Genomic DNA, 21,140 nt, shown 5'->3' with positions numbered 1-21,140 from the left:
ATCCCCTCAGATCCCGCTGAATCCCCTCATCCCCTGGCTACATCCCACCTACTCTCCCAGTGCTTGGCAGGAAACCCCCTGCCCCTCCATTCCCCACAGGTCCCACTAAATCCTCTCATTGCCTCAGTGCCCAGCAGGATTCCCTCATCCCCTTGAATCCTACTAGATCCCCTCGTCATCCCCTCCTTCCCCTCAGAGTCCAACTAAATCCATCCACTGAGATCACACGAAATCCCTCATCCCCTCAGTGCCTGGCTGTGGGTGCCCTCATCCTCTCAGATCCCACTAAATCCCCCTCTCCCCTCAGCGCCTGGCTGGGTCTCCCCCATCCCCTCAGGTCCCGCTGAAACCCTTTTCCCCCTTGGTGCACCAGGACCGCTCCCCTGGGAAGAGCCAGGGAGATGGGCACCATGTTCTACATGCATTTTCTTGTCAACAAGCGAGGGCCGTTGGCCAAGATATGGCTCGCTGCCCACTGGGAGAAGAAGCTCACCAAGGCTCACATATTTGAGTGCAATTTAGAGACTACAGTTGAGAAGATTATCTCTCCAAAGGTATGCTGTTAAATGGTGAGGTGTTCTCCGGCGAGCTCTGGGGAAGAGGTGGGTGTCTCCTGTAGGGAAGGGGACTCTTCTGTTGTGGAGACTGAATTTGCAGCTCTTTCAAAACCAATGTGAGGTAAACTCCTACTCTGACTCTATTCAGTTCTCACTCGGGTAAAATCTCCATCCCGTGAAATGACAGTTATATAAATATTTTACTTGCTGTTTTACTCCCAGAGGTCTGTGGCATACATTTATGTACAGTGTGAGAACATGTTACCACAACACAGTCAAATGTATTTTTCCACATGCTGATAGAGCTCCAGGGAGCACTCTGTGGGCACTGCTGGCAGAGGGATCATGATACGTAGGCCTGAGCTGTTCATCAGGCAACAGGAGCCCAGCAGTGCAGGGTGGTGACACTGGTCATTCTTCAGGGACTTTGAGTACCAGCTGCAGATATTATAATCATGGAATGCTTTGGGTTCAAAGGAACCTCAAAACCTATCCAGTTCCTGCAGGGCAGGGACACCTCTCACTGGGTCCGGTTGCTCAAAGCCTCATCCAGCCTAGCCTTGAACACTTCCAGGGATGGGGCAGGCATGAATTCTGTGGGCAGCCTGGGCCAGAGTCTCTCCATCCTCACAGGAAAATATTTCTTCCTAAGATCTCATCTAAATTTCCCCTCTTTCAGCTTAAAATTGTTCCCCCCTTGTCCCATCCTTGCCCTCACTGATAAAGAGCCTGTCCGCAAGCTTTCCTCTAGGTCCCCTTTAAGATATTGTTCAACAGGATTTAGAAAATGCTTTTATTTGAGGCAATTGTCTCAAAAAGATAGAAAACTCAGCTGTATAACCAAAGCCAAGGGAGTCAGAAACTGCCATGAAATTGTACACAGAGCGTTTGAGGAGAACACTTTCGCTGATCTTATAATAAATAACTTTTAACATATTGTAACCATCCTCCCACTTCCAGTGGAATTCTTCCAGGTCCCTCTTTATAACCAGCTTAAGATATAATTAAGCATATGTAGTGCTTGTGAGAGGCTCAGTGCGTGCAGTCCTAGAGGCTGCAGTCTTCCGTGTGTCACGGATAAGGTATGGCTCAAGCAAGCGCAGATGCAGGCAGTCGAGTACCCATGACTCAGTCCTTGGCCTCGCCATTGCGATTGCATCCAAGGGAACGGTGAGGAATGCTTTGCACTGTCAATAATTGATGGCTCAGGAGATCCAAGTCTTCCAGCTGGCACAAGCTGAGTTTTTTTTCCTCCATTGAAATACCTGCTTCATATCTACTAGCATGGATCTTGTTGTCTGTCTTGCATGGATTATGATTAATAATGTTTAAATGATTTTGATATTTTTTGGAAGTGTTTTCCCAGAGGTGGTAGTTAAGTACAATCTGCTTTCCTTTGCATGCTGTCCCATCTGACATCAGCACAACTGCTTTGAGTGTGCTTGGTGTGGGAAGACTTTCCATAAATCAGGACATAGTTACAGCCTTTAGTTGCATGAACAAGGAAATAACATGAACAATAAATAACCAGTGCATCGTACATGAGGACATGTGCAGTGGCTTTCTGAGTTACACTGTTGGAAGTCAGCTGAGGTGTTTTAGGTAAAGTAGTAAGAGGAGTTCAAGATTCATGCTTTGTCATGGCCATGTTTAGGAACAGAAGCAAATAGAAATCCCTGGCTCTGAAAATTCATTTCTACCATTATCAGTACAAAGCCCTCTCGATTTTGTAGAGCTCTTCACTCATGTGTGTTACTGGAACTCTGTTATTGCTGTGAAATATTCTCATTGTAGTGTTTTGCCAAAAATACTGACTCTCGAGCAACTGTTTTAAATCCTCAAAGTTTACGATAGCTCTGCGCACCTCTGGACATCTGCTCCTTGGAGTGGTGCGGATTTACCACAGGAAAGCAAAGTACCTCCTGGCAGATTGCAGTGAAGCTTTGGCAAAAATGAAGACAGCCTTTCGCCCAGGTATGTACAGAACACTGTGTTTTTCCCTCTGTGTCCTTTACAGCTCTCTTTTAAGAGTTAATTTGGGATATTTCTGTTAAATACATGTTATTGATCCCAAAGGAAATGGAACTTAGTGATGCCTGTCACTGCTGTGGCTTAATTTAATGCCATTTCAGGTCTTTAACTCCTTTAACTGAAACAGTATCTTGAGTGGCCTTATGACAAGAGGCTTGGATTCGGCCTCTGTTGTTAGATAATTAGCTTTAATTTCTGATGGCACCAACAACCTGTCTAACAGTGTGTTAGTGCCAGGTCTGACAGGGTGATTTGAGCTCCAGCCATGTAGCCAGCAAGAAGGGAGTGGAGATAGCTGGATCCTTTTCCAACTGGCTGAGCATTTGTACTTAGGCAACAAACAGGGAGGCACTGTTGTCTAAAAAAAAAGGCTAAGACCATGACAGCAGCTTCTATTGCCTGCTTTCCCGTCCTTTGTGACCCAGTCTGCTCACAGAAGAACGAATGCCAACTCTACGTTATTCTCAAGGATATGGTTGTGGTTAGTTAGTGAGTATTTGCAAACATTTGGCAATCACTAGAAGAAACCCTTAAGATAAGACACCGTGGTGTCTGTTTTAAGAGATACTGTAGTAGCTCATAGAGGACTGCACTGCACAACAATAATCACGACTGTAGTGAGGGAACTCCAGCTAGAGGTGAGGGAGTGGTGTGTGTGTAAATTTACAGTGGAAGTGATCAAGTGCTGAAACAGGCTATCCAGAGGGGCTGTGGCATCTCTGTCAGCGGAAACAGGTGAGAAGGATCTTAGGCATTAAACCTGTTGTGAGCAAAAGGTTGGATTAGATGACCTTCAGCAACCCCTTCTCACCTGAGTTGCTCCAGGATTCCGTGATTACCAAGTCTTTGCAGTCTCATTTCATAATTATTTGATGCTGGAGAATGGTCTTGTACAGGCACTGGAGAGAGTAAGAGAATGCAATAACTTATTTAAAGTGGTAGGAAAAACTCTAAATGTCAGCTGTGAGAATTCTTCAGGGACTGAAAGCAGATGCTTATAAACCCAGTGTATTTAGAGTATGTCAGGCCCTGTACAGTGCACTTCTCTCTGTCTTTAAACACATGGCTTCAAAAGCATCTGTAAATGAAGAATTTTAATTCCTCTTTGGAGTTCTGTTGACAAAATGCCTAAGTTTTCCCTTTCTGTTGTTTAGAATGGCAGCAGACCTCCCTGGCAGGTTTAGAGACCTATTCTGAGAACTTGGGAGGACATCACTTTATTGCACTGTTACTTAGCTTATGTGCTTTGTCTCTTTTAGGACTTGTTGACCTTCCAGCAGAGAACTTTGAGGCTGCTTACCAGACCATTACATTGCCTGAAGAATTTCATGACTTTGCAACACCACTACCTGAGTTAAAGTAAATGCTTCCCTGGTATTTATTCATTTTTCTTGGTATTTTCAGATATAACACTATGCTTGGTGTTATCTGTTTAAGATTCAGATGAAATTGTGTTGATGTGATAACTGAATTCTCCTAAATTCCAATTCAACTCTCCCAGGCTACAATCACAGGAACCGTGCTTTTGTAGGGCTCCTCAAAATCCATTTAACCAACAGAGCTTTACATTGAAATAATGTATTGAACGTAGGCTTCAGGATTATAAATTGTTAAGAGTGAAGCCTGCAAACAACTTACTGAGCACAAGAAGAGATGTAAAATTTGGTATCAATCTTACAAAGCTGAGGAAGCTCTGGCTGGTAACCTCACAGTGTTGCACTGTTGCATTGTGTAACTGTATCTCATTTGTGCTCCATTGCTCTCTGGGGTCATGGTGTTTTATCAGCAGGAGTCAGCTTGGCTCCTGATGAAAAGCCACCATATTTATTTGGCTTTTCTGACACAAATCAGCATTTATGTAGGAAAAAAACTGGTAAAAAGCAGGAGGCCAAGGCATGTTTCTGATGGCTCCAATGCCCCCAAAGATCCAGGATAAGAGATTTTCACAGAGGCTTTCTGGTTACCTCGTCATAAGTACAGTTGGATGGGATCTGTAAGTGCTTGGTGTTTATAAATACAGCAGCAACACAATGTTATTTATCCAAGTACTCTCCATGTTTTCTCTGTAAAATGTGTCTTCTGCCCATCCAGAGAGTCCACGTGGTTTGGTTTACACTAATGGTGTTACACTAATTAGATGCTTTCTGCGTGCCAAGTGCCTGTGAGACAGCTGGGCCTGAAGGTGAACAGGCTCAACTGATCCCAAATATGATGGCAGAAGAGAGTGGGGAACTATGAAATACAGAGAGGAGGATGGGCACTTCCCTCATCCTCGCAAATACACTTTCTGTTTCTTGAAGGGGTAGCTTGCTGGCTATATGTCTGCATCATTGTTCCTGGGTTTGGGGGAGTATTTCAAAGCTGAGTTAGCTAAACGCTTTCCCCTGGCCCTCTCCCCAGCTATTGGGCTGTTACAGAAGCTGCAGGTTCAGTCTTTCCTATACAATGTGCACTGGAAAATGTATAGACTCTGGCCAGCAAAGGAGGCAGATGCCTACTTGCTTATAGGTATCAGTTTTACTAAACTCATAGCACCTTTTTTCCATATGCTTATTTTTAGCTTTTAGAGGAAATCCAAAGCCATGAATTTTATCAATAAAACTTTAAATGGCTTGGATGTGAATAGCTTTGGGAAACAGTTATTCTCTCTCTGCAAAGGTGAGGCTCAGCTGGGGTGCTTTGAAAGCTGTAAAAACCAGAAGTTGTCTTTTGGGGTTTTATGATAACATAAATGGGCCCTAAAAGAAAGCTGGGGAGGGACTTTTTACAAGGGCATAGAGTGAAAGGATGAGGGGGGAATGGCTTTTAATTGGAAGGGGGAGGATTTAGATGAGGCATTAGGAAGAATTTCTTCACAATGTGGGTAGGGAGGCCTTGGTACAGGTTACCTAGAGCAGCCGTGGCTGCCCCATCCCTGAAGGTGTTCCAAGGCCAGCTTGGATGGGGCTTGGAGCACCCTGCTCCAGTGGGAGGTGTCCCTGCCCGTGGCGGGGGAATTGGAAATAGATGGTCTTTAAGGTCCCTTCCAACCCAATCCATTCCATGATTCTGTGTCAGAATTGAAGACTGCTTAGAAACAAGTTTTCCAGTGAAATTGTCAATGGGTATCAGTTCACCCTATATTTTGTATAATGTTTTTTTCATCAGTGCCATTGACGTTGCTGAACATTTTACCTTGAATCAGAGCAGAGCTGAAGACATCACACTTACAGAGGATTACGAAAGCAATATACTTCTCTGTGATAGAAACTTTGGTGAGAGAAGTTGAGAAATTAGAAATATTCCATATGGAAAAGTGTGGGTTTTGCAACACCGTGTACAGTCTGAGTCCTTTCCACATGTGAAAAAGCTGTTATTTAAGGTGATTCTGCTTCATGCTTGTGCTGATTGGCCTCTCGTACTGTCTCATGCTTTCATGCTTGTGTCAGTACTCTACCTAATTAGTATAAACAATATTGGAGGCTGGGAATTAAACCCAACATTTTCTGTTTTGTTTGTTTGTTTTTCCTGAATTAGCTAAAATCACTTATTGTTTATTCCATTTGAGGTACGAGATGTCTTACAATCTTAAAAACTATTTAAAACATTAGGAAATGGATACATATGTGTTTGAAATTCATGCAGATGAAGCATTGGGAATTCTGTATTTATTCAGCTGAAGAACCAGACACCCTAAGAAAAGAGAGCTTCTTTGACGGCAGCATCTTCACAAGCAGTAACAGCCTTGTGGCTGATCACAACTCCGCCAGCCTGAGTGGACACAAGGCTGCACCGCATGGCTATGCTTCCTGTCTGGAGTACGACTGCTTCGGGGATGAAGAGGATACTGCAGACATGATTGGTAGGGTTTGCCATAAATAAACAGAGCTGGTTTCTTTCCAAATATTTGTAGTCTTAGAGGAAAACAAGCAGAGTGGAAGTGATTGTTTTCAAACATAAAGGCTGTATTTTTTTGCTTGTTTTCATACTTCCTTTTTTTCCTACTTGGCACTAAATCTAATCTGATGGCCTTCTATGACAAGGTGACCTGCTTACTGGATGAGGAAAAGGCTGTCGATGTATCTTCTTGGACTTCAGTAAAGCCTTTGACACAGTTTCTTACAGCATTCTGCTTTGGAAACTGTCAGCCTCTGGCCTGGATGGGCAAATGCTCTCCGGGCAGGGAAACTGGTTGGCTGGAGGGCCCAGAGAGTGGTGGGAAATGGAGTTAATTCCAGCTGGAGGCCAGTTCCAAGTGGTGTCCCCAGGGCTCAGTACTGTGTCCAGCCCTGTTCAATGTCTTTATCAATGACCTGGATGAAGGCATCGAGTGCACCCTTACCCAGTTTGCAGATGACACTAAGCTGGGAAGTAGTGTCGATCTGCCAGAGGGTCGGGAGGCTCCAAAGGGGTCTGAACAGGCTGGACCTGCTGCGCTGAGACCAATGGCATGAGGTTTAACAAGGCCAAATGCCGGGTCCTGCACTTGGGGCACAGCAACCCTGTGCAGCTACAGACTAGGGGAAGAGTGGCTAGAAGGCTGCCTGGAGAAGAACCTGGGTGTGCTGATTGATAGCCAACTGAACATGAGCCAGCAGTGGCCCAGGTGGCCAAGAAGGGCAAATAGCATCTTGGCTTGGATCAGAAAAGGCGTGACCAGCTATTTCATTCCTACTAAAGCTTAGAATGATTCAAACTGCATTTTGTATTTAAGAAATGCTGTTGAGGGATGAGCAGAATGGCCTGGATAAAGACATTCTTGATATGGAGGAAGAACGTCCATTGTCACGAGATCTGCCAGAGAACAGCACAGCCAGTGAGTTTGCAGCATTTGCTCCATCTAACCCACTCAAACCATCTCTTCCTGTATTAATACCTGATGTTATGTTCAGATTTGTTAATTTGTTTTGCTTTTTTTTTATTCTTGTATGCTTCATCCACCATTTAGGTGTCATTTAATTTGACCTAGGAATTCCAGGTTTGTAACGTGATGTCACTTAGAAACACTCTTAGGTGGCCTCCTTTTGGAATCACTGTTGATCCATCCTGTGAATCATTCTGTAGAGAAGGGTAACTGAATAAGAGTGTATGGTAGCTTTGAATTGTACCTGCAGGTATTTCTGATCTCGTATGGCAGCAACAGATGACACCTCAGTAGTTCGTAAAGCTGTTGTTTGTCTTCTTTTGATTTGATATGGATGAAAGAAATTAATTTTGAAAAGTGATTGTGGAAATTTTTTTACATCTTTAGCCCTCATCCTGCTGTGACTTCAAACCGAGTAGTCTGAAACAGCTCTGAAGGGAAGCTTCATGAGTCCCAGAACTACCTGTTCCTTTCATGTTGACAGAAATGTCCATGCTGCCACACAGTTGCTTGAAACAGGAAAGAGATACGTACTGAAACAAAACACATCTCCCCCTGAACACTTCTCGTCAGACTGGTTTTCACCAGATCAGCTCCTGAGCCTGTTCCACCACCTGGCCAGACAGGGCCTGGGGTTGGCAAAGGGAAGCGAGCAGTGTGGAATGTGGGCAGCAGCAGTGCCAGTTATTATTACTATTTACAGGGACTGTGAGGTTACAGACAAAATCATAGCTTCTTGATTGTTTCTGTCTGGTACCATTCTCTGTTTGAGAGTTAGATGCTATTCCCTGCTGTAAGCTTTTTTCATTTGGGTTATTTGCTGGGTTTTCCTATAGTTGAGTCCAACAGTGCAGATGCCACCCTCGAAGTCAGTCACCTAACGAATGAAATGACCCTTCTCTTGAAAGAAGAAGAAGGGTTTGTGCTTGAGCCGGTGGATGATACAGGTCAGAACTTGGTCAGTTTCTTGTGGAATGTTTGCCTTACTGGATTTGTTTTAATCCTTGTTAGTGAAAATATTTGCAAAACAGATTATTCTCGCTTTAGATTTCATCTGCTCCTGCTGCTGGAGTCCTCTTTATGGTAGCTATTATACAAAATCAGTATCAGGTTATTCACCAGCTCTGTCCAACTCCCTGCTTATTGTTCCTTTCACACCAAACCAAGTCCTGCTGCTCTGCAGTTGTGCTGGCAGCGCAGGCCTGGCCTCTTCAGGCATGTTACTGATGTTTCAGCTGAAGAACTTTCATTGCTAGGGACACATCAGTCATTTTAATGTGTAAAACAACAAACTTAAAACTTTCAGGCCTTTGTAAAATTCTGTTTTGTGAACTCCTAATGAGATCCAAACCCAGAAATGTTTAATTTCTTCTATGGGTGAATACAAATGTCGACTGTCACACTGGTGGCTGTTAGCAATTAAACCAGTTCCTGTTCACAGTAATAGTCAGAATACTGGAGTTTTCCAGCCTGCCAAGATAATATTCGGGAAGTTAAGGCTATATAACAGGAAGTAGTGGCTATAGGACCAATCCATGCCATTTCTGCCTTTACTGTGTACATCTTAATTAACTTGCTAGAGGATTAAACTGCCAAATTACAGATATTAATTAATAAAATAACAAGGTAATAAAACCTGTTGAGTACCTCAGCAGTTCTTGGAACAATTAACTTCCTGATGGATTAAAGATAGCTTATTCAGTCTTGTTGGTATTTCATGAGCTCTCATTAAGTTCTGATGTTCCCAGTTCTTTAGTACAACACTCATATGTCTTCTGTAATTAAATATATGTGATTTTCCTGTACAGGAACACAGAGAGCAAACATTATGAAAACTTTTAGAGAAATGGCCCAAGAACTCGTACTTCAATTTTCAAGGCTGGGTGGTGTTTTGGGAAGGCAGCCCCCAGTCCATTTGATTTGCCAAGTGCTCTTTTGTGCTCAGGTGTTCTGGGAATAGATCTTACTGCACTTCTTTTTTTTTTTTTCCTAATACTTTCTCTATTTAGCTATCACCCAGAGGAAAAAGAATAAAAGAAAGAGGAAGCTGCTTGTGGATGTGCAGAAGGAGCTCAGCTGCAGCACTATATACAACCAGCTGAACAACTGCACAGACCTCCTTGACGTGTTAGACCTGGCACCCCCAACAAAAAAAACAATGATGTGGAAAAAATGGGGAGGTGTGGACAACCTCCTGTCCCATGCTGCCCAGCCGGTGGTCCACCCTGACCTGCAAAAGGTAAAGAACAGTTCCCTGTAGGTTATGCTGCTGTACAGCATGTGAGACCAGTGCACATCTAGGAGCTCATGGGGAGAGATTATGCAGGCTTGGTTTGATGTGAACTCCCAGCAAGCTGCAGGTGCGCCGCATCACAGAAGGTATTGTTCTGCAGGATGGTTCAGTTGGGTTTCTCATGATCATTTGCATATTCACCACTAACTGCTTCATCAGAAAGACCTTGTGTAGAGCTCATGGCTTTAATCTCCAGGACTCTAACAACAAGTGCCAAATGACAAAGAAATCTGAGAGCCAATGTCTTATTCCATGCACTGGCAACTGCCTGGTGGGATGCTAATACACAGCCTTTTAGATTTCTGTCCATTTTTCCTACTTTATTTTCTGTTTTGTTTCTGCTCTGTAATCAATACTAGACCATATAGTTCTTCTACATTTATTTCAAAGGTACATAAGGTTTGGAGGTCTGTATTATGTTTTCACCAGCTTTGGAAAGATAGTTTGCCGATTTACTTTGTACTTTCCCAATGGGAGATGAAGCTTCCCACTGTAAAGCAGTCAGGACTTGCCTTTCAGAGGACAGGGTGTTCGTGGTCATTCCATCACTTGAGCCAGGCCACGCTTTCCCGGGGCTGTGGACATTACTGCTGGTTTCGCCCAAGAAAGATGTACTTGTTTCATGGAAATAGGATTCCTGTGTCCTTGCATATTGTCTGGCAGAGCATTTAAGCAGCTGTGAGTTTGGAGCTGATGATAAGACAAATGAGAGATTAAACATGTATACGAGGTGATATGGAAAGATAGGGCACAAACTCTGTGAGGCAGCCTTATTTCATTGTGGTGCATTTCTTCTGCTGTGCAGCCTGGGGAGAGGCTGGGTCTCCAGGCAGACAGTTCCATAGGTTCACTGCAGCAGCACAGCTTCACCACTTAGAGTCCAAGTGCAGAATTACACCTTGCTCTTGATGAGGATGAAAAACACTCATGCATCAGTACATGGGGAGAGAAATCCACACTAATAACTGCAGATGGCTTCCTTCTTTCATCCCTCCTTACTGTCTGTCTTCAAGGGAAAATGATCCAAGCTGTTCCCAAGTCATTTCTTCATGCAGCTCGATGCCAAAGTTGAAGCTGCAGAAGGAAATGTATTTTTACAAAATTGCAGGTTTTCAGGTTGACCTAATTGAAATCTCTGGATTCTAGGTTGCAGTAATTAACATACAACTTGTGTTCATACATTTGCGTTGGTGCTTGCAAAGATTCTATCATTGTATTCTGAAAGAAAACAAACCAAAATAATGGTTTTCAGTTGTTTGAAAAATGCTTCAAGAGTCACAGATTCAAGATGAGAAGAGATGGAATTCAGAGAGAGTCTGAAATTGAGGAAACAAGGAAGGATCAGGAAACCACAGGTAATATTTTAATTCTATTGTTGCAGGATTAGCTGCTAGAAAATGCTTGCTGGTTTACATAATGTTTGAGAGAGACGTTCACAGTGTTTGTGTGCAGTACTCTACAAATGAAGGCCAAAGAATTTCAATGTGAAGGAAACTTGCGGTTAATAATTTAAAAAAAGAGGAAGTTTTATACTTTTTAGAAGTATTTTGCTGTTCTTTTGTTCCTTGGAACAGAAATGAGATGCAAGTTTTTCTTTTTTTGTGGCAGAAGGAGGTGGGTTTTGTTTCACGTTTGGTTTCTCTCATCTACCAAACCGCAGATTTGGTTGAGGTTCTTTTAAAAAGAAGTTTCCCATTTATTCTGAGTTTAATCAAACTGCTCTTCACATTTCCAAGTTCAGATAAATAACTTCTGTTTGTATCTTGATGACTCTGTTCTGGATAATATCAGGCAAGAAGAAACATTCCAATTTAGACCTCCTGTAGTGATGTGGCTGTTTCTCTATTAGAAATACAATCTGCATGGTTGCCTCAGGCATTAATCAACAAAACTACCTCCTACAAGCCCATAAAGGTCAACTTTTAGAAAAGGGAAAACTCTCTTGGAAGGTTCTCCTTCCTCCATGCTCTTGTAGGGAATGATGTTTATGCTGTTTTTACTCTGGCTCTTACTCTCAAAGATCACTACCTCAGGTGTGATTTTTGGTTTTCAATGTTTTTTTTTCAGGACAGAGATTCACAGTAATTTCCTCTTTAAACCTTATCTTTTCATTAATACAGAGATGCCAACAGTAGAAGAGCCAAGTTCAGTTCATTCGGAGACTGAGAGAAAAGCTGGAAATGATTCGTTTATGTTGACATCATGGGATAACAGAAACAGAACTGAGGATATCTGTGGTGAAACTGTAATGAGCAGCTTCCAAACATTTTAGAGACTTAAATTTATTTACTGGTTTCATTTTATGCTGAGATTCCGTTTAAAACACATTAAGAAATTCCTGATGTATGTTTGAAAAAGATTCTAGAGCCCTCTGATATGGTGTGAAGTGGCTTGTGGCACAAAAGCTTCTCACCATGAATTGAACTATTAATTAAAATGTCTGTTAATCAATATAGGTTACAGACTAATCACTAAGTATAAACAGAACTTTAATATGAAATGCAGCCTGTATACTGAAGAGATAATCAGTTTTTACCCTTCATAAAAAGGATTCTTTTGTATCTCAAACTGAGGAAATACTGAAGCAATATGAAATTCTGTTTCTGCTGTCTTTACTTCAGCTAATGTGAAAGGGCAACTGTTAGAGGATCTGAGGCTCACTGAAGTTGAAAAAGAATGACAAAATCAGACCTAATGGCAGCAGAAAATGTAGGCTGTGCCCAAACTGAGTCTGTCGTGGTAGACCCAACTGTAGGATAAAGCAAGATCCTTTCCTGTGTGAGAAAAGCCGTAGTAGAAACAGCAACTATGAAATCAGTTTTGGAAAACGTTTGTTATAATAAATTCCCCCCGCAGAATGAAGTATTTAACAATTATATTGTTTGCAGAAATTGTGATGTCTATTGATCATCCTTTCTGTTCTAACAGCAGAACGGAAGGGCATTCTCTGAGAGCTCATCACTGGTGAACAATTCCCTGGACCATGAAGCCAGAATGCAGCAAGCAGAGTTAACAAATGTACGTGTCCTTGGAACTGGCAGCTTGGGCTGGTTCCAGAGCTGTGCTCTTCTCTGAAATATTAAAAATGAGTGATGGCATCATGATCTTAAAGGGACTTTTGGTGTATGAACGTCATCTTTAGTACTTACTTGTCCAGTCAAAAACTCTAATAGCTCGATAATCAGGGGTAGGTGCATTCCAACATGCAAAGTTAGAGTCTGAGGGAAGCAGCTCCTTACTTAGAAGTTGTGCTTCCATCAAGAAGGAAACAGTTTATGACCTTAACAGCTGTGTGAATATTCTGAAACAAGGGCAATCCTCTGCTGTTGACTACAGAAGTTCAGCTCAAAACCTAAAGCTGAATTTCTGAGCAACCTTTCTGGCCCATGACCAGTACCCATGCTGCCAGAACCCCAGTCGCACAGAACAGTATCATGTGAGGCTGCCTCCCCAAGGCTCAATAGGACCATTCCATAGCGCTTAACATGTTGTTGTGCCCAATCTGCCTCTCTGAAGCAGAAAGAACATAGTTAACATTCTCTGCTCTGCTTCACAAAGCCTCACATGATCACAGAGATGCCAGAGGTCCCAGATTTCCCAAGTACAACCATCAAAATGCCCGGCTCCAGTTGGATTTTCAATTGCATGAGAGCTCTGGTCTCTTTCTCATCATGGTGTATGACTTTTTACGCATGCTGTCTAACCTTCTGCTCTATTTTCTCTCAAGGACCTAAGAAGGAATGGGAAAGATGGTGAAGAAATGAGGTGGAGCAAAAGAACTCTTCAGTTACTAAAAACTTTACAGGTACCAATGCTGGATTTTGGAGGAAGGCCATGGAGAAATGCAAATGTGGGCAAGAGGGCACAGGGCTCTTCCCTGGGGCTGGGGTTTGACTTTGGGGTCTTCTTGGTTTGTTTTGATTTTTTTTTTGTTTTGGGTTTTTTTTTGCTTAATGTGAATGCATTTCAAAGGTTCTGTGCAACACAGAGGGTTGACACTGGGTGGGCTTTATGGTCCCTTCCAGACCAAACCACTGCATGATTCTATGAATGCCCATAAATAAAAATTTACATGTATGTGTAGCCATTAAACAATGGCAATAATAACACTTAGCTGGCTGTGACTGAAATGTCTCTGGCATAGCTGTATCCAAAGAACAGGGTGCGCAATTGTTCTTATTGGTTTGAGTGATGGAAGCCACTCCAGCCACACCCCTATCATTGGCCTGACTTGAGTTGAATTCAGTGGAACTGTGGGCATAGTGAGATTTCAGTAATGTGTGCAGGGGCTACCAATGCTAAGGTGATAAAATGCTAGAAGCCACTAGCATAAATTCAGAGGCCACGATAGGGACTGACTCAAAGCATTCAAGCAGCAAAAACTCATGCCAAGCAGCACTCTATTTGGTTCAGACTTGGCAGGATGCAGTTTTAATGGCAGGCAAGCTGGCCTGACCCATTTCCTTTGTTCCTTTGCGCAGCACCTGAAGGAATCAGGGATGCGGTCTTTCAGTCTTCGGGAGCTCTGTCAGCAAAACAACCGGAAAGAAGCTGCAGCCAAGTTCTACATCTTCCTTGTTCTGAAGAAGCAGTTGGTTATCGAGCTTGCTCAGCGTGCTCCCTTTGCTGATATCACAGCCACCATCGGCCCCCGGTTCAACATTCCCTGAAATCGCATGTTGTTCGGATCAGCCACAGAACACTGATCTTATCCTACATTTTTCAGCCAGTGTTGTTCCTGGACTATGGCTGGAAATCCCATCAAGTCATGGTGATGGAGCAGAGCGTGCTTTTGTTTGGTTTTCTCAGAGCTGCTGACTCTTGCAGGTGAGCTGTATCCATGTTGGTTCCTGGGGCGCTCCCTGGCACGTTCCTTTCTGATGCTGATGTTTCTATAATGAATGATTACCAATTCTGTTACTAAAATACTGCTAAAATGCATATTCTACAGCAGGGATTATAGTGGGAGGGATTTTATGGAAGACCAGCTGCAGAGGTTGAATTGTTTTTAATGGGGCTTGTGTGTGTTAATTACCCAATGCCAGCAGCAAGAGAAGTCTGTTAAGCTCTCGCCATCACTTTAAAAAATCCATCTATTTGAAATTATTCCTTTCAGAGAATGGTCAGGTTTTGATATTTAAGGTCTGGAGAGCTCCTGGCTCCAGCGTTGGTTTTGTGTGTTCAGGCAGAGAGAAGTTACGCTGTTCCAGGAAAAGACGCATACAGTGCAGGAAGAAATCCCGTTCCTTAAAAATTCCGCAGTTTTAAGCCTTCTGGAGCATGTTTAAGTAAAGATTGATGCTAGTATTTGTGTGGGTCTATTTAAAACTGGGTGTTAAACCAAAACATTACTGGTTCTTTGCATTTTCATTTGGTTTAGGGTAAGTTTTTGTGTTCTTCCTTGTCATTTTGGGAGGGTGGTGGTTTTGGTTCTGTCAGCCCTGTGCCATGGGGAGTGGGTGCATGTGTTCCATGCTCCAGACTATGATAATAGTGGTGCAGGAATGTCTGCCTTTTAATACGAAAGCAATAAAAATCAAAAGACAGTGTTTCCTCTGTTCCTTAGCTCTGAAGGATCAAAACCAGCAGCCATCTCACCTTTGGGTTTCCCCCCTGAGCCAGGGCTGGCAGTGATTACCTTAAACTGGCAAGGGGTCTATGATGTTGTCATCCTGGCTTTCCAGGTGTTCACTCACCTGCGTCTGGCCCTGCCTGCACCTGCTCTTCCTTAGGTGTGGGCAGAGGTCAGGGAACGTGAGGAATCAGGTACTTGAGGGAGGCTCCTTCCTCTCTTCTCTTTGGGGCCAGGCTTGGCAGTTTCGTTCCAGAGCCTGGGGTGAGGAACAGGTTTGGTCTCGGCCTTGGGAGTGAGCCTGGGGCAGAAGGAGGAGCCGGAGGCCTCTCCCTCATTCCCTGCAGCAGTGTCCCGTCTGCTGGTGCCCTGCAGGGCACATCCCAGGAATCAGAGTGCTGCAGCCTGGGCAAGAAGCCGTTTTTCTCCCCAAGAAGCTCTCTGAAATGACTCTGCATCTCGCACTGGAGCTGCTGCCGTGCCACGGGATGAGAGCAGCTCGGTGGCAGCAGCTGCGATAACTCATTAGTTTTCCTTCTGAGGAGAGAGGCTGCGCCTTGGATTCACCAGGAAAGAGGGAAACAAAAGGAGGCTGGAGGCAGGCAGGAACAAATGAGGGGCAGAATATATAGACATCAAACCCAAGCTGTGTTTTGGAATAAACGAGGTACAAACCTGGCAGGAAATAGTCCTGGAAGGAAGGCTTGTGTGTATTTACCAAACAGGTTTGTCAGAACTGGGAGAGGAGCACAGGGGGAGTTCCAGGAGGAGCCTGTGAGGGCAGGAGAGGCACACCACCTCCCTGCACATGGGGTGAAGCGAGGCCTTGGGCTTTCACCCTCGCTGGCCAAGCTCATCTGCGAGACCCAGGTCTGGATCCGAGCTAGGAGTCAGTTCTGCTCCAGCGCTGCTGACTCTTGAGCACTTTCCCTCTGTAATTCCATGTATGGGCAGGCACGTCGGATGTTACGCGTGTACCTGTGACACAGGTACGTGTACAGCTCGCCTTTCTCCCTGTTGCTGGAAGGGAGCCTGCAGCCACCCTCAGCTGTGGGGCCAGCGCAGCACCAGAGCAGGAGCCCCGTGGGCCACGGTAACTCACTCGGTGGCTACCAAGCAGCCTCGCATTGGATATTTGCTTGTCAAATAATTGGAAAAGATTAGGCTCGACAGCTACAGGAGGATGTGTATGGAATACCATGAGGAACCAGCCTGCGCTTGAGCAATGACGGGTGCTATGCCACTGCTGGAGTGCATATGGAGGAGGGAACAGAGCTGGGGAAGCGTCTGGAGTCCAGGGGTTCTGGGAGCAGCTGAGGGACCTGGGGGTGTTTAGCCTGGAGAAGAGGAGGCTGAGGGGAGACCTCATTGCTCTCCGCAGCTCCTGGAAAGGAGGTTGTGGTGAGGTGGGTGCTGGGCTCTTCTCCCAAGAGACAAGTGATGGGATGAGAGGAAACGGCTTCAAGCTGCACCAGGGGAGGGTTAGATTGGATATCAGGAAATATTCCCTCACAGATTGGGTTCTTGGGCACTGGCAGATGCTGCCCAGTGCAGCAGTAGAGTCCCCACCCCTGGAGGGTTTAAAAGCTGTGTGGATGTGGTGCTTGCAAACAGGGCTTGGTGGTGGCATTGGCAGTGCTGGGTTTATGATTTGGCTTGATGACCTTAAAGCTCTTTTCCATCCTGGCACATCCTGGGATTCAGTGATTCCCCACAAAGTGTGCAGGAGGACACTGGGAGTCCCCACTCCAGGTGCCAGCCCTGAGCTCAGTGGTGCTGATGCTCCCAGCCCTTCGCTCCTGGCCCCTGCACTGGGTGTGCCGCTCCCACCTGACCAACCTGCAGGTGTGGACACGGGGGCAACCACCTTTATTTGCCTGTTTATTTTACCTTAGGGAAACACGTCATTAATGAAGCACACAGATGTCTCAGAATTAGACCAAGTGTGATGAGAATGACAAGAAGGGGGGCTCCAAAGGCTGAATGGCCCTTTCCTCCTCCTCCTTCTCCTACCAGGTTACAGGGGGAGAGGAGCTGGCGCCAAGCGCAGAGCAGGGGCCACACAAACCGGATTGACTCTGATGTGGAGCTGAGCCCCGCAAAGCTTGAATCCTGTGTTCAGTTCTGGGCCCCTCACCACAAGAAGGATGTTGAGGCTCTGGAGCGAGTCCAGAGAAGAGCAACAAAGCTGGTGAGGGGCTGGAGAACAGGCCTTATGAGGAACGGCTGAGAGAGCTGGGGGTGTTTAGCCTGGAGAAGAGGAGGCTGAGGGGAGACCTCATTGCTCTCTCCAACTACCTGAAAGGAGGTTGTGGAGAGGAGGGCTGGGCTCTTCTCCCAAGTGACAGGGGACAGGACGAGAGGGAATGGCCTCAAGCTCCGCCAGGGGAGGTTCAGGGTGGATGTTAGGGAAAAAATTTTCCCGGAAAGGGTCATTGGGCACTGGCAGAGGCTGCCCAGGGAGGGGGTTGAGTCACCTTCCCTGGAGGGGTTTAAGGCACGGGTGGACGAGGTGCTGAGGGACATGGTTTACTGTTTGATAGGAATGGTTGGACTCGATGATCCGGTGGGTCTTTTCCAACCTGGTGATTCTATGGTTCTATGAAAGCGGAGTTTCCATAGAAACGGGGGGAAAACCCGGCGGGGAGGGAGAGGGGAGAAGAAGGAGGAGGGGGGGCACCCGCGCCGCCGTCGCTTTAAGAGCGCAGAGGAGGGAGGCAAATCACGCAGCTGCGAGGCTCATCCCTCCCTCCCTCCCTCCCACCCTGCTCCATCCCCATCCCTGCATCCCTGCATCCCGCCCCGCCGCACCCATGGAGGCCGGCGCAGGTGATGGAGGCGAGGGGGGGCGCGGGGTTTGGGGGTCGGGAGGCTCCCGGGGGGGCGCAGCCGCCGCTCACCGCCCCCTCTCTGCCTTCCCCGCAGGTCGCTGAGCCCCCAGCCCGGAGCCGGGCACCGCGCAGGTAAGAGGGGCTGGGGGGGCAGGGGATGCTCGGGGAGGGTCCCCCGCACAGCACGCGCAGCGGCTCCACATCTCACGCCCCACATCACGGGCACCAGCCCCACATCACACGCGTGGGTCCCTCGCAGCCGTGTCACGCTCCCCAGCCCCACACTGGAGGTACCCAAACCCACACTGCGTGCGCCGGGGCTCGAAGGACATGCGTGAGACCTGCATCACATGCACCAGAGTCGTATTCCATGTGCTGGATCAACGCAGCCTGCATTTCAGGCTGGACTTTAGGGAAAAATTTTTCATGGAAAGGGTTATTGGGTACTGGCAGAGGCTGCCCAGGGAGGAGGTTGAGTCACCTTCCCTGGAGGTGTTTAAGGGATGGGTGGACCAGGTGCTGAGGGACATGGTGTTTGATAGGAATGGTTGGACTCAATGATCTGATGGGTCTTTTCCAACCTGGTGATTCTGTGATCAGACACACATTGCGCTCACCAGACCTGCAATGCACTTGCCAGACCCTCCCTGCATGCACCAGAGCCACAACACATGCACCAGAACCACATCACGTGCACCAGACCCACATCTGCCTGTACAGCATCCCCACGTGTCTCCCGGTGCCGTGGGGCATTGCAGGAGCCGGAGCTGCTCTGCAATTGAGGTTTTATTATTTAATGCTCCCTCTTGGAAGGGACACAGGATGCCTACGAGCTGATTGATGAGCTGGGTGCTCCCTTTTTTCTCCTCTCCGCAAGGTCAGTGCTGCCCGGTTGTCGCACAGAAATTGCTGCTGTGCATTTGTCGTGTTATAAAACATCAGTGTCCCCCCTGCTTCCCTGGCATGGGGTGTGTTTGGCCGTGACCTTGGGCAAGAATTTGATAGGAATGGTTGGACTCGATGGTCCGGTGGGTCTTTTCCATCCTGGTGATTCTATGATTCTAAGAAGGTGCAAATCCTGATTTCCAGGCTGCAGAGGGCCCTGGCGAGGGGTCGGGAGGCGACAGTGCCTGCGCTGGCCGTGTTGCAGCAGGCTGGGGTGAATGCGCTTTCAAAGCAGGCCATCCCAGCGGTGTGGAGACCCAGGGATAATTGGCTGTGACCACCGTCTTTCCCAGCCCGGGTTCAAGGTGGATGATGGTTACGGGAGCCCTGCTTCCGCTGCGCCGTGACCGCGCGGGCGTGTGGAGGGGAGGAGCAGCTGTTGCACTGAAAGCTGGATTTCCCTTCCATGTTTTTGCCTCTGTATGCTGAAGGAGGAGGCTCTTCCTCCTGCGTTCGGCTCAGCTCCCAGCAGAGCACACGTGCAGGATTGGACGCATCCTCACACGCATCCCCAGCCCCGGGTGAGACCGCAGGGTCTGTGTCCCAGCTATCCTGCTCTTACTCCCCTTGCTGCTGCTACAGCATTCGTCACGGAGCTCTTCTCCTTTTTCCTTTGCTCCAGAGGCCGCAGCAAGAGACCAGCCTGTTCCCTCTGGTCTGCCACCTTATTTTTAGCTACCGAGGGTCAGGAATTGCTGCCTCCCTGCTTGGCACCGCAGCCAGGTCAGCTGGAAAAGCGATGAGCTGCATAACCCGAGCTTTTCGAATGGGCTCTGTTTTCCTGTAATCTCTGGGTGTCAGCTCAGCGGTTTTGAACAAACAAGAGAATAAAAGGAGATGCTCTGGTGTTTCATTACAGGATCCAGCCCCTCTGAGCAGAATTGATTTTGCTGGTGGTGTTGCATAAGCACCCTGTGCGTTTTGTCCCTGCTCTTGCCCAGGGTTCTGTGCTCTGATGTGAGCTGGAGCAGCGCTGGTGAGGCTGAAGCTTGAATCCTGGGTTTGGTTTCGGGCTCCTCACTCCAGGAGGATGTGGAGGGGCTGGAGCGTGTCCGGAGAATGAAACGGAGCTGGGGAAGAGTCTGGAGAACAAGGGTTATGAGAGGTGGCTGATGGATCTCAGGCTGCTTAGTCTGGAGGAGGCTGAGGGGAGACCTCATCACTCTCTGCAGCTCCTGGAAAAAAGGTTGTGCTGAGGGGCCTGTTAGTTTCTTCTCCCAAGTGGACGAGAGGAAATGGCCTCAAGTTGTGCCAGGGCAGGTTCAGACTGGACCTGAGGAAAAATTCTTCACCACAATGGTTCTCAGAGGCTGCCCAGGGAGGTGGTGGAGCCCCCATCCCTGGAGGAGTTTAAAACCCAGGCAGATAAGATGCTCGGGAATGGTTTTAGTAGTGGACAGGGATGGTTGGACTTGACTATCTCAAAAGTGATTCTGATGAAAAAGCGTTCCGGCTCCTGGAGTTATCTCTGCTCCTTTGGAAACTCCTGAGCAGGAGCAAAGCAGCCCCTGGGCCTGAGAGGCTGACCTTAGTTCTTACCAGTTACTCTGCAAATTTCCTCGGGAGCCAGGCCCCCAAAAGATCCCCCGTGGCAGCAGTCGGAGTACAGGCACGGCCACCGCTGTGTGCCAGGCAGCCGGTGTTTGCCCTGTGGTGTTGAGCCAACGCTTCTACCAGCCTCGGCAGCAGCCCTGGCTACCAAATCCTGCCTCTTCCCACCACCACCCAACTGCACCGCAGTCCTTTTCCAACACAAAGCTCTCCTGGTTACAGGCACGCAGCGCTCTGTCCCACATCGGGCTCCGGTTGATTGCCGTGCTCAGCACTTTGCTTATTTTTAGCGTGAAGGAAAAGCAGAGCCACACCGCAAAAGCAGGGAACTCTCCCTCAGAGCTCTTTTTATTCCCTGGAAAAGCAAAGCTGTGATCTCCCTCCCCTTGTTGCTGCCTGCTTTTAACCTCGTTAGCGCTGGAAGTATGGAGAAGGGCCAGCAGAGAAGGCGCCCACCAGCGTGTACTGGGCATAGTTCTTCTCCCGAGGTTTCTCAGCAGCAGGAAAGCTGCTCTTA

General features: G+C 46.9%; 1 protein-coding gene across 1 annotated transcript; it reads left to right on the top strand.

Annotated features, from left to right (window-relative positions):
- The first annotated feature begins 264 nt into the window (after positions 1 to 264).
- Positions 265 to 15,177, top strand: RAD21L1 (RAD21 cohesin complex component like 1). The gene is made up of 13 exons (XM_069872108.1): positions 265 to 554; positions 2,402 to 2,531; positions 3,848 to 3,947; positions 5,736 to 5,842; positions 6,244 to 6,429; positions 7,282 to 7,383; positions 8,268 to 8,378; positions 9,441 to 9,670; positions 10,977 to 11,079; positions 11,845 to 11,993; positions 12,653 to 12,742; positions 13,452 to 13,529; positions 14,206 to 15,177. Exons 1-13 carry the CDS (start codon positions 402 to 404, stop codon positions 14,392 to 14,394), a joined length of 1,728 nt encoding a protein of 575 aa, XP_069728209.1. The 5' UTR covers positions 265 to 401; the 3' UTR covers positions 14,395 to 15,177.
- Positions 15,178 to 21,140: the final 5,963 nt, after the last annotated feature.

Source organism: Phaenicophaeus curvirostris, chromosome 18 (assembly GCF_032191515.1).
Source record: "Phaenicophaeus curvirostris isolate KB17595 chromosome 18, BPBGC_Pcur_1.0, whole genome shotgun sequence".
Lineage (NCBI taxonomy): Eukaryota > Metazoa > Chordata > Aves > Cuculiformes > Cuculidae > Phaenicophaeus > Phaenicophaeus curvirostris.
This window is presented reverse-complemented; position numbering and strand designations above follow the sequence as displayed.

Excerpts from the sequence above, each read along its gene's own strand:
- RAD21L1 (XM_069872108.1), top strand. The coding sequence starts at position 402 with ATGGGCACCATGTTCTACATGCATTTTCTTGTCAACAAGCGAGGGCCG. Across the intron at positions 2,532-3,847 it reads GAAGACAGCCTTTCGCCCAG|GACTTGTTGACCTTCCAGCA; the intron begins GTATGTACAGAA and ends TGTCTCTTTTAG. Across the intron at positions 8,379-9,440 it reads TGAGCCGGTGGATGATACAG|CTATCACCCAGAGGAAAAAG; the intron begins GTCAGAACTTGG and ends TTCTCTATTTAG.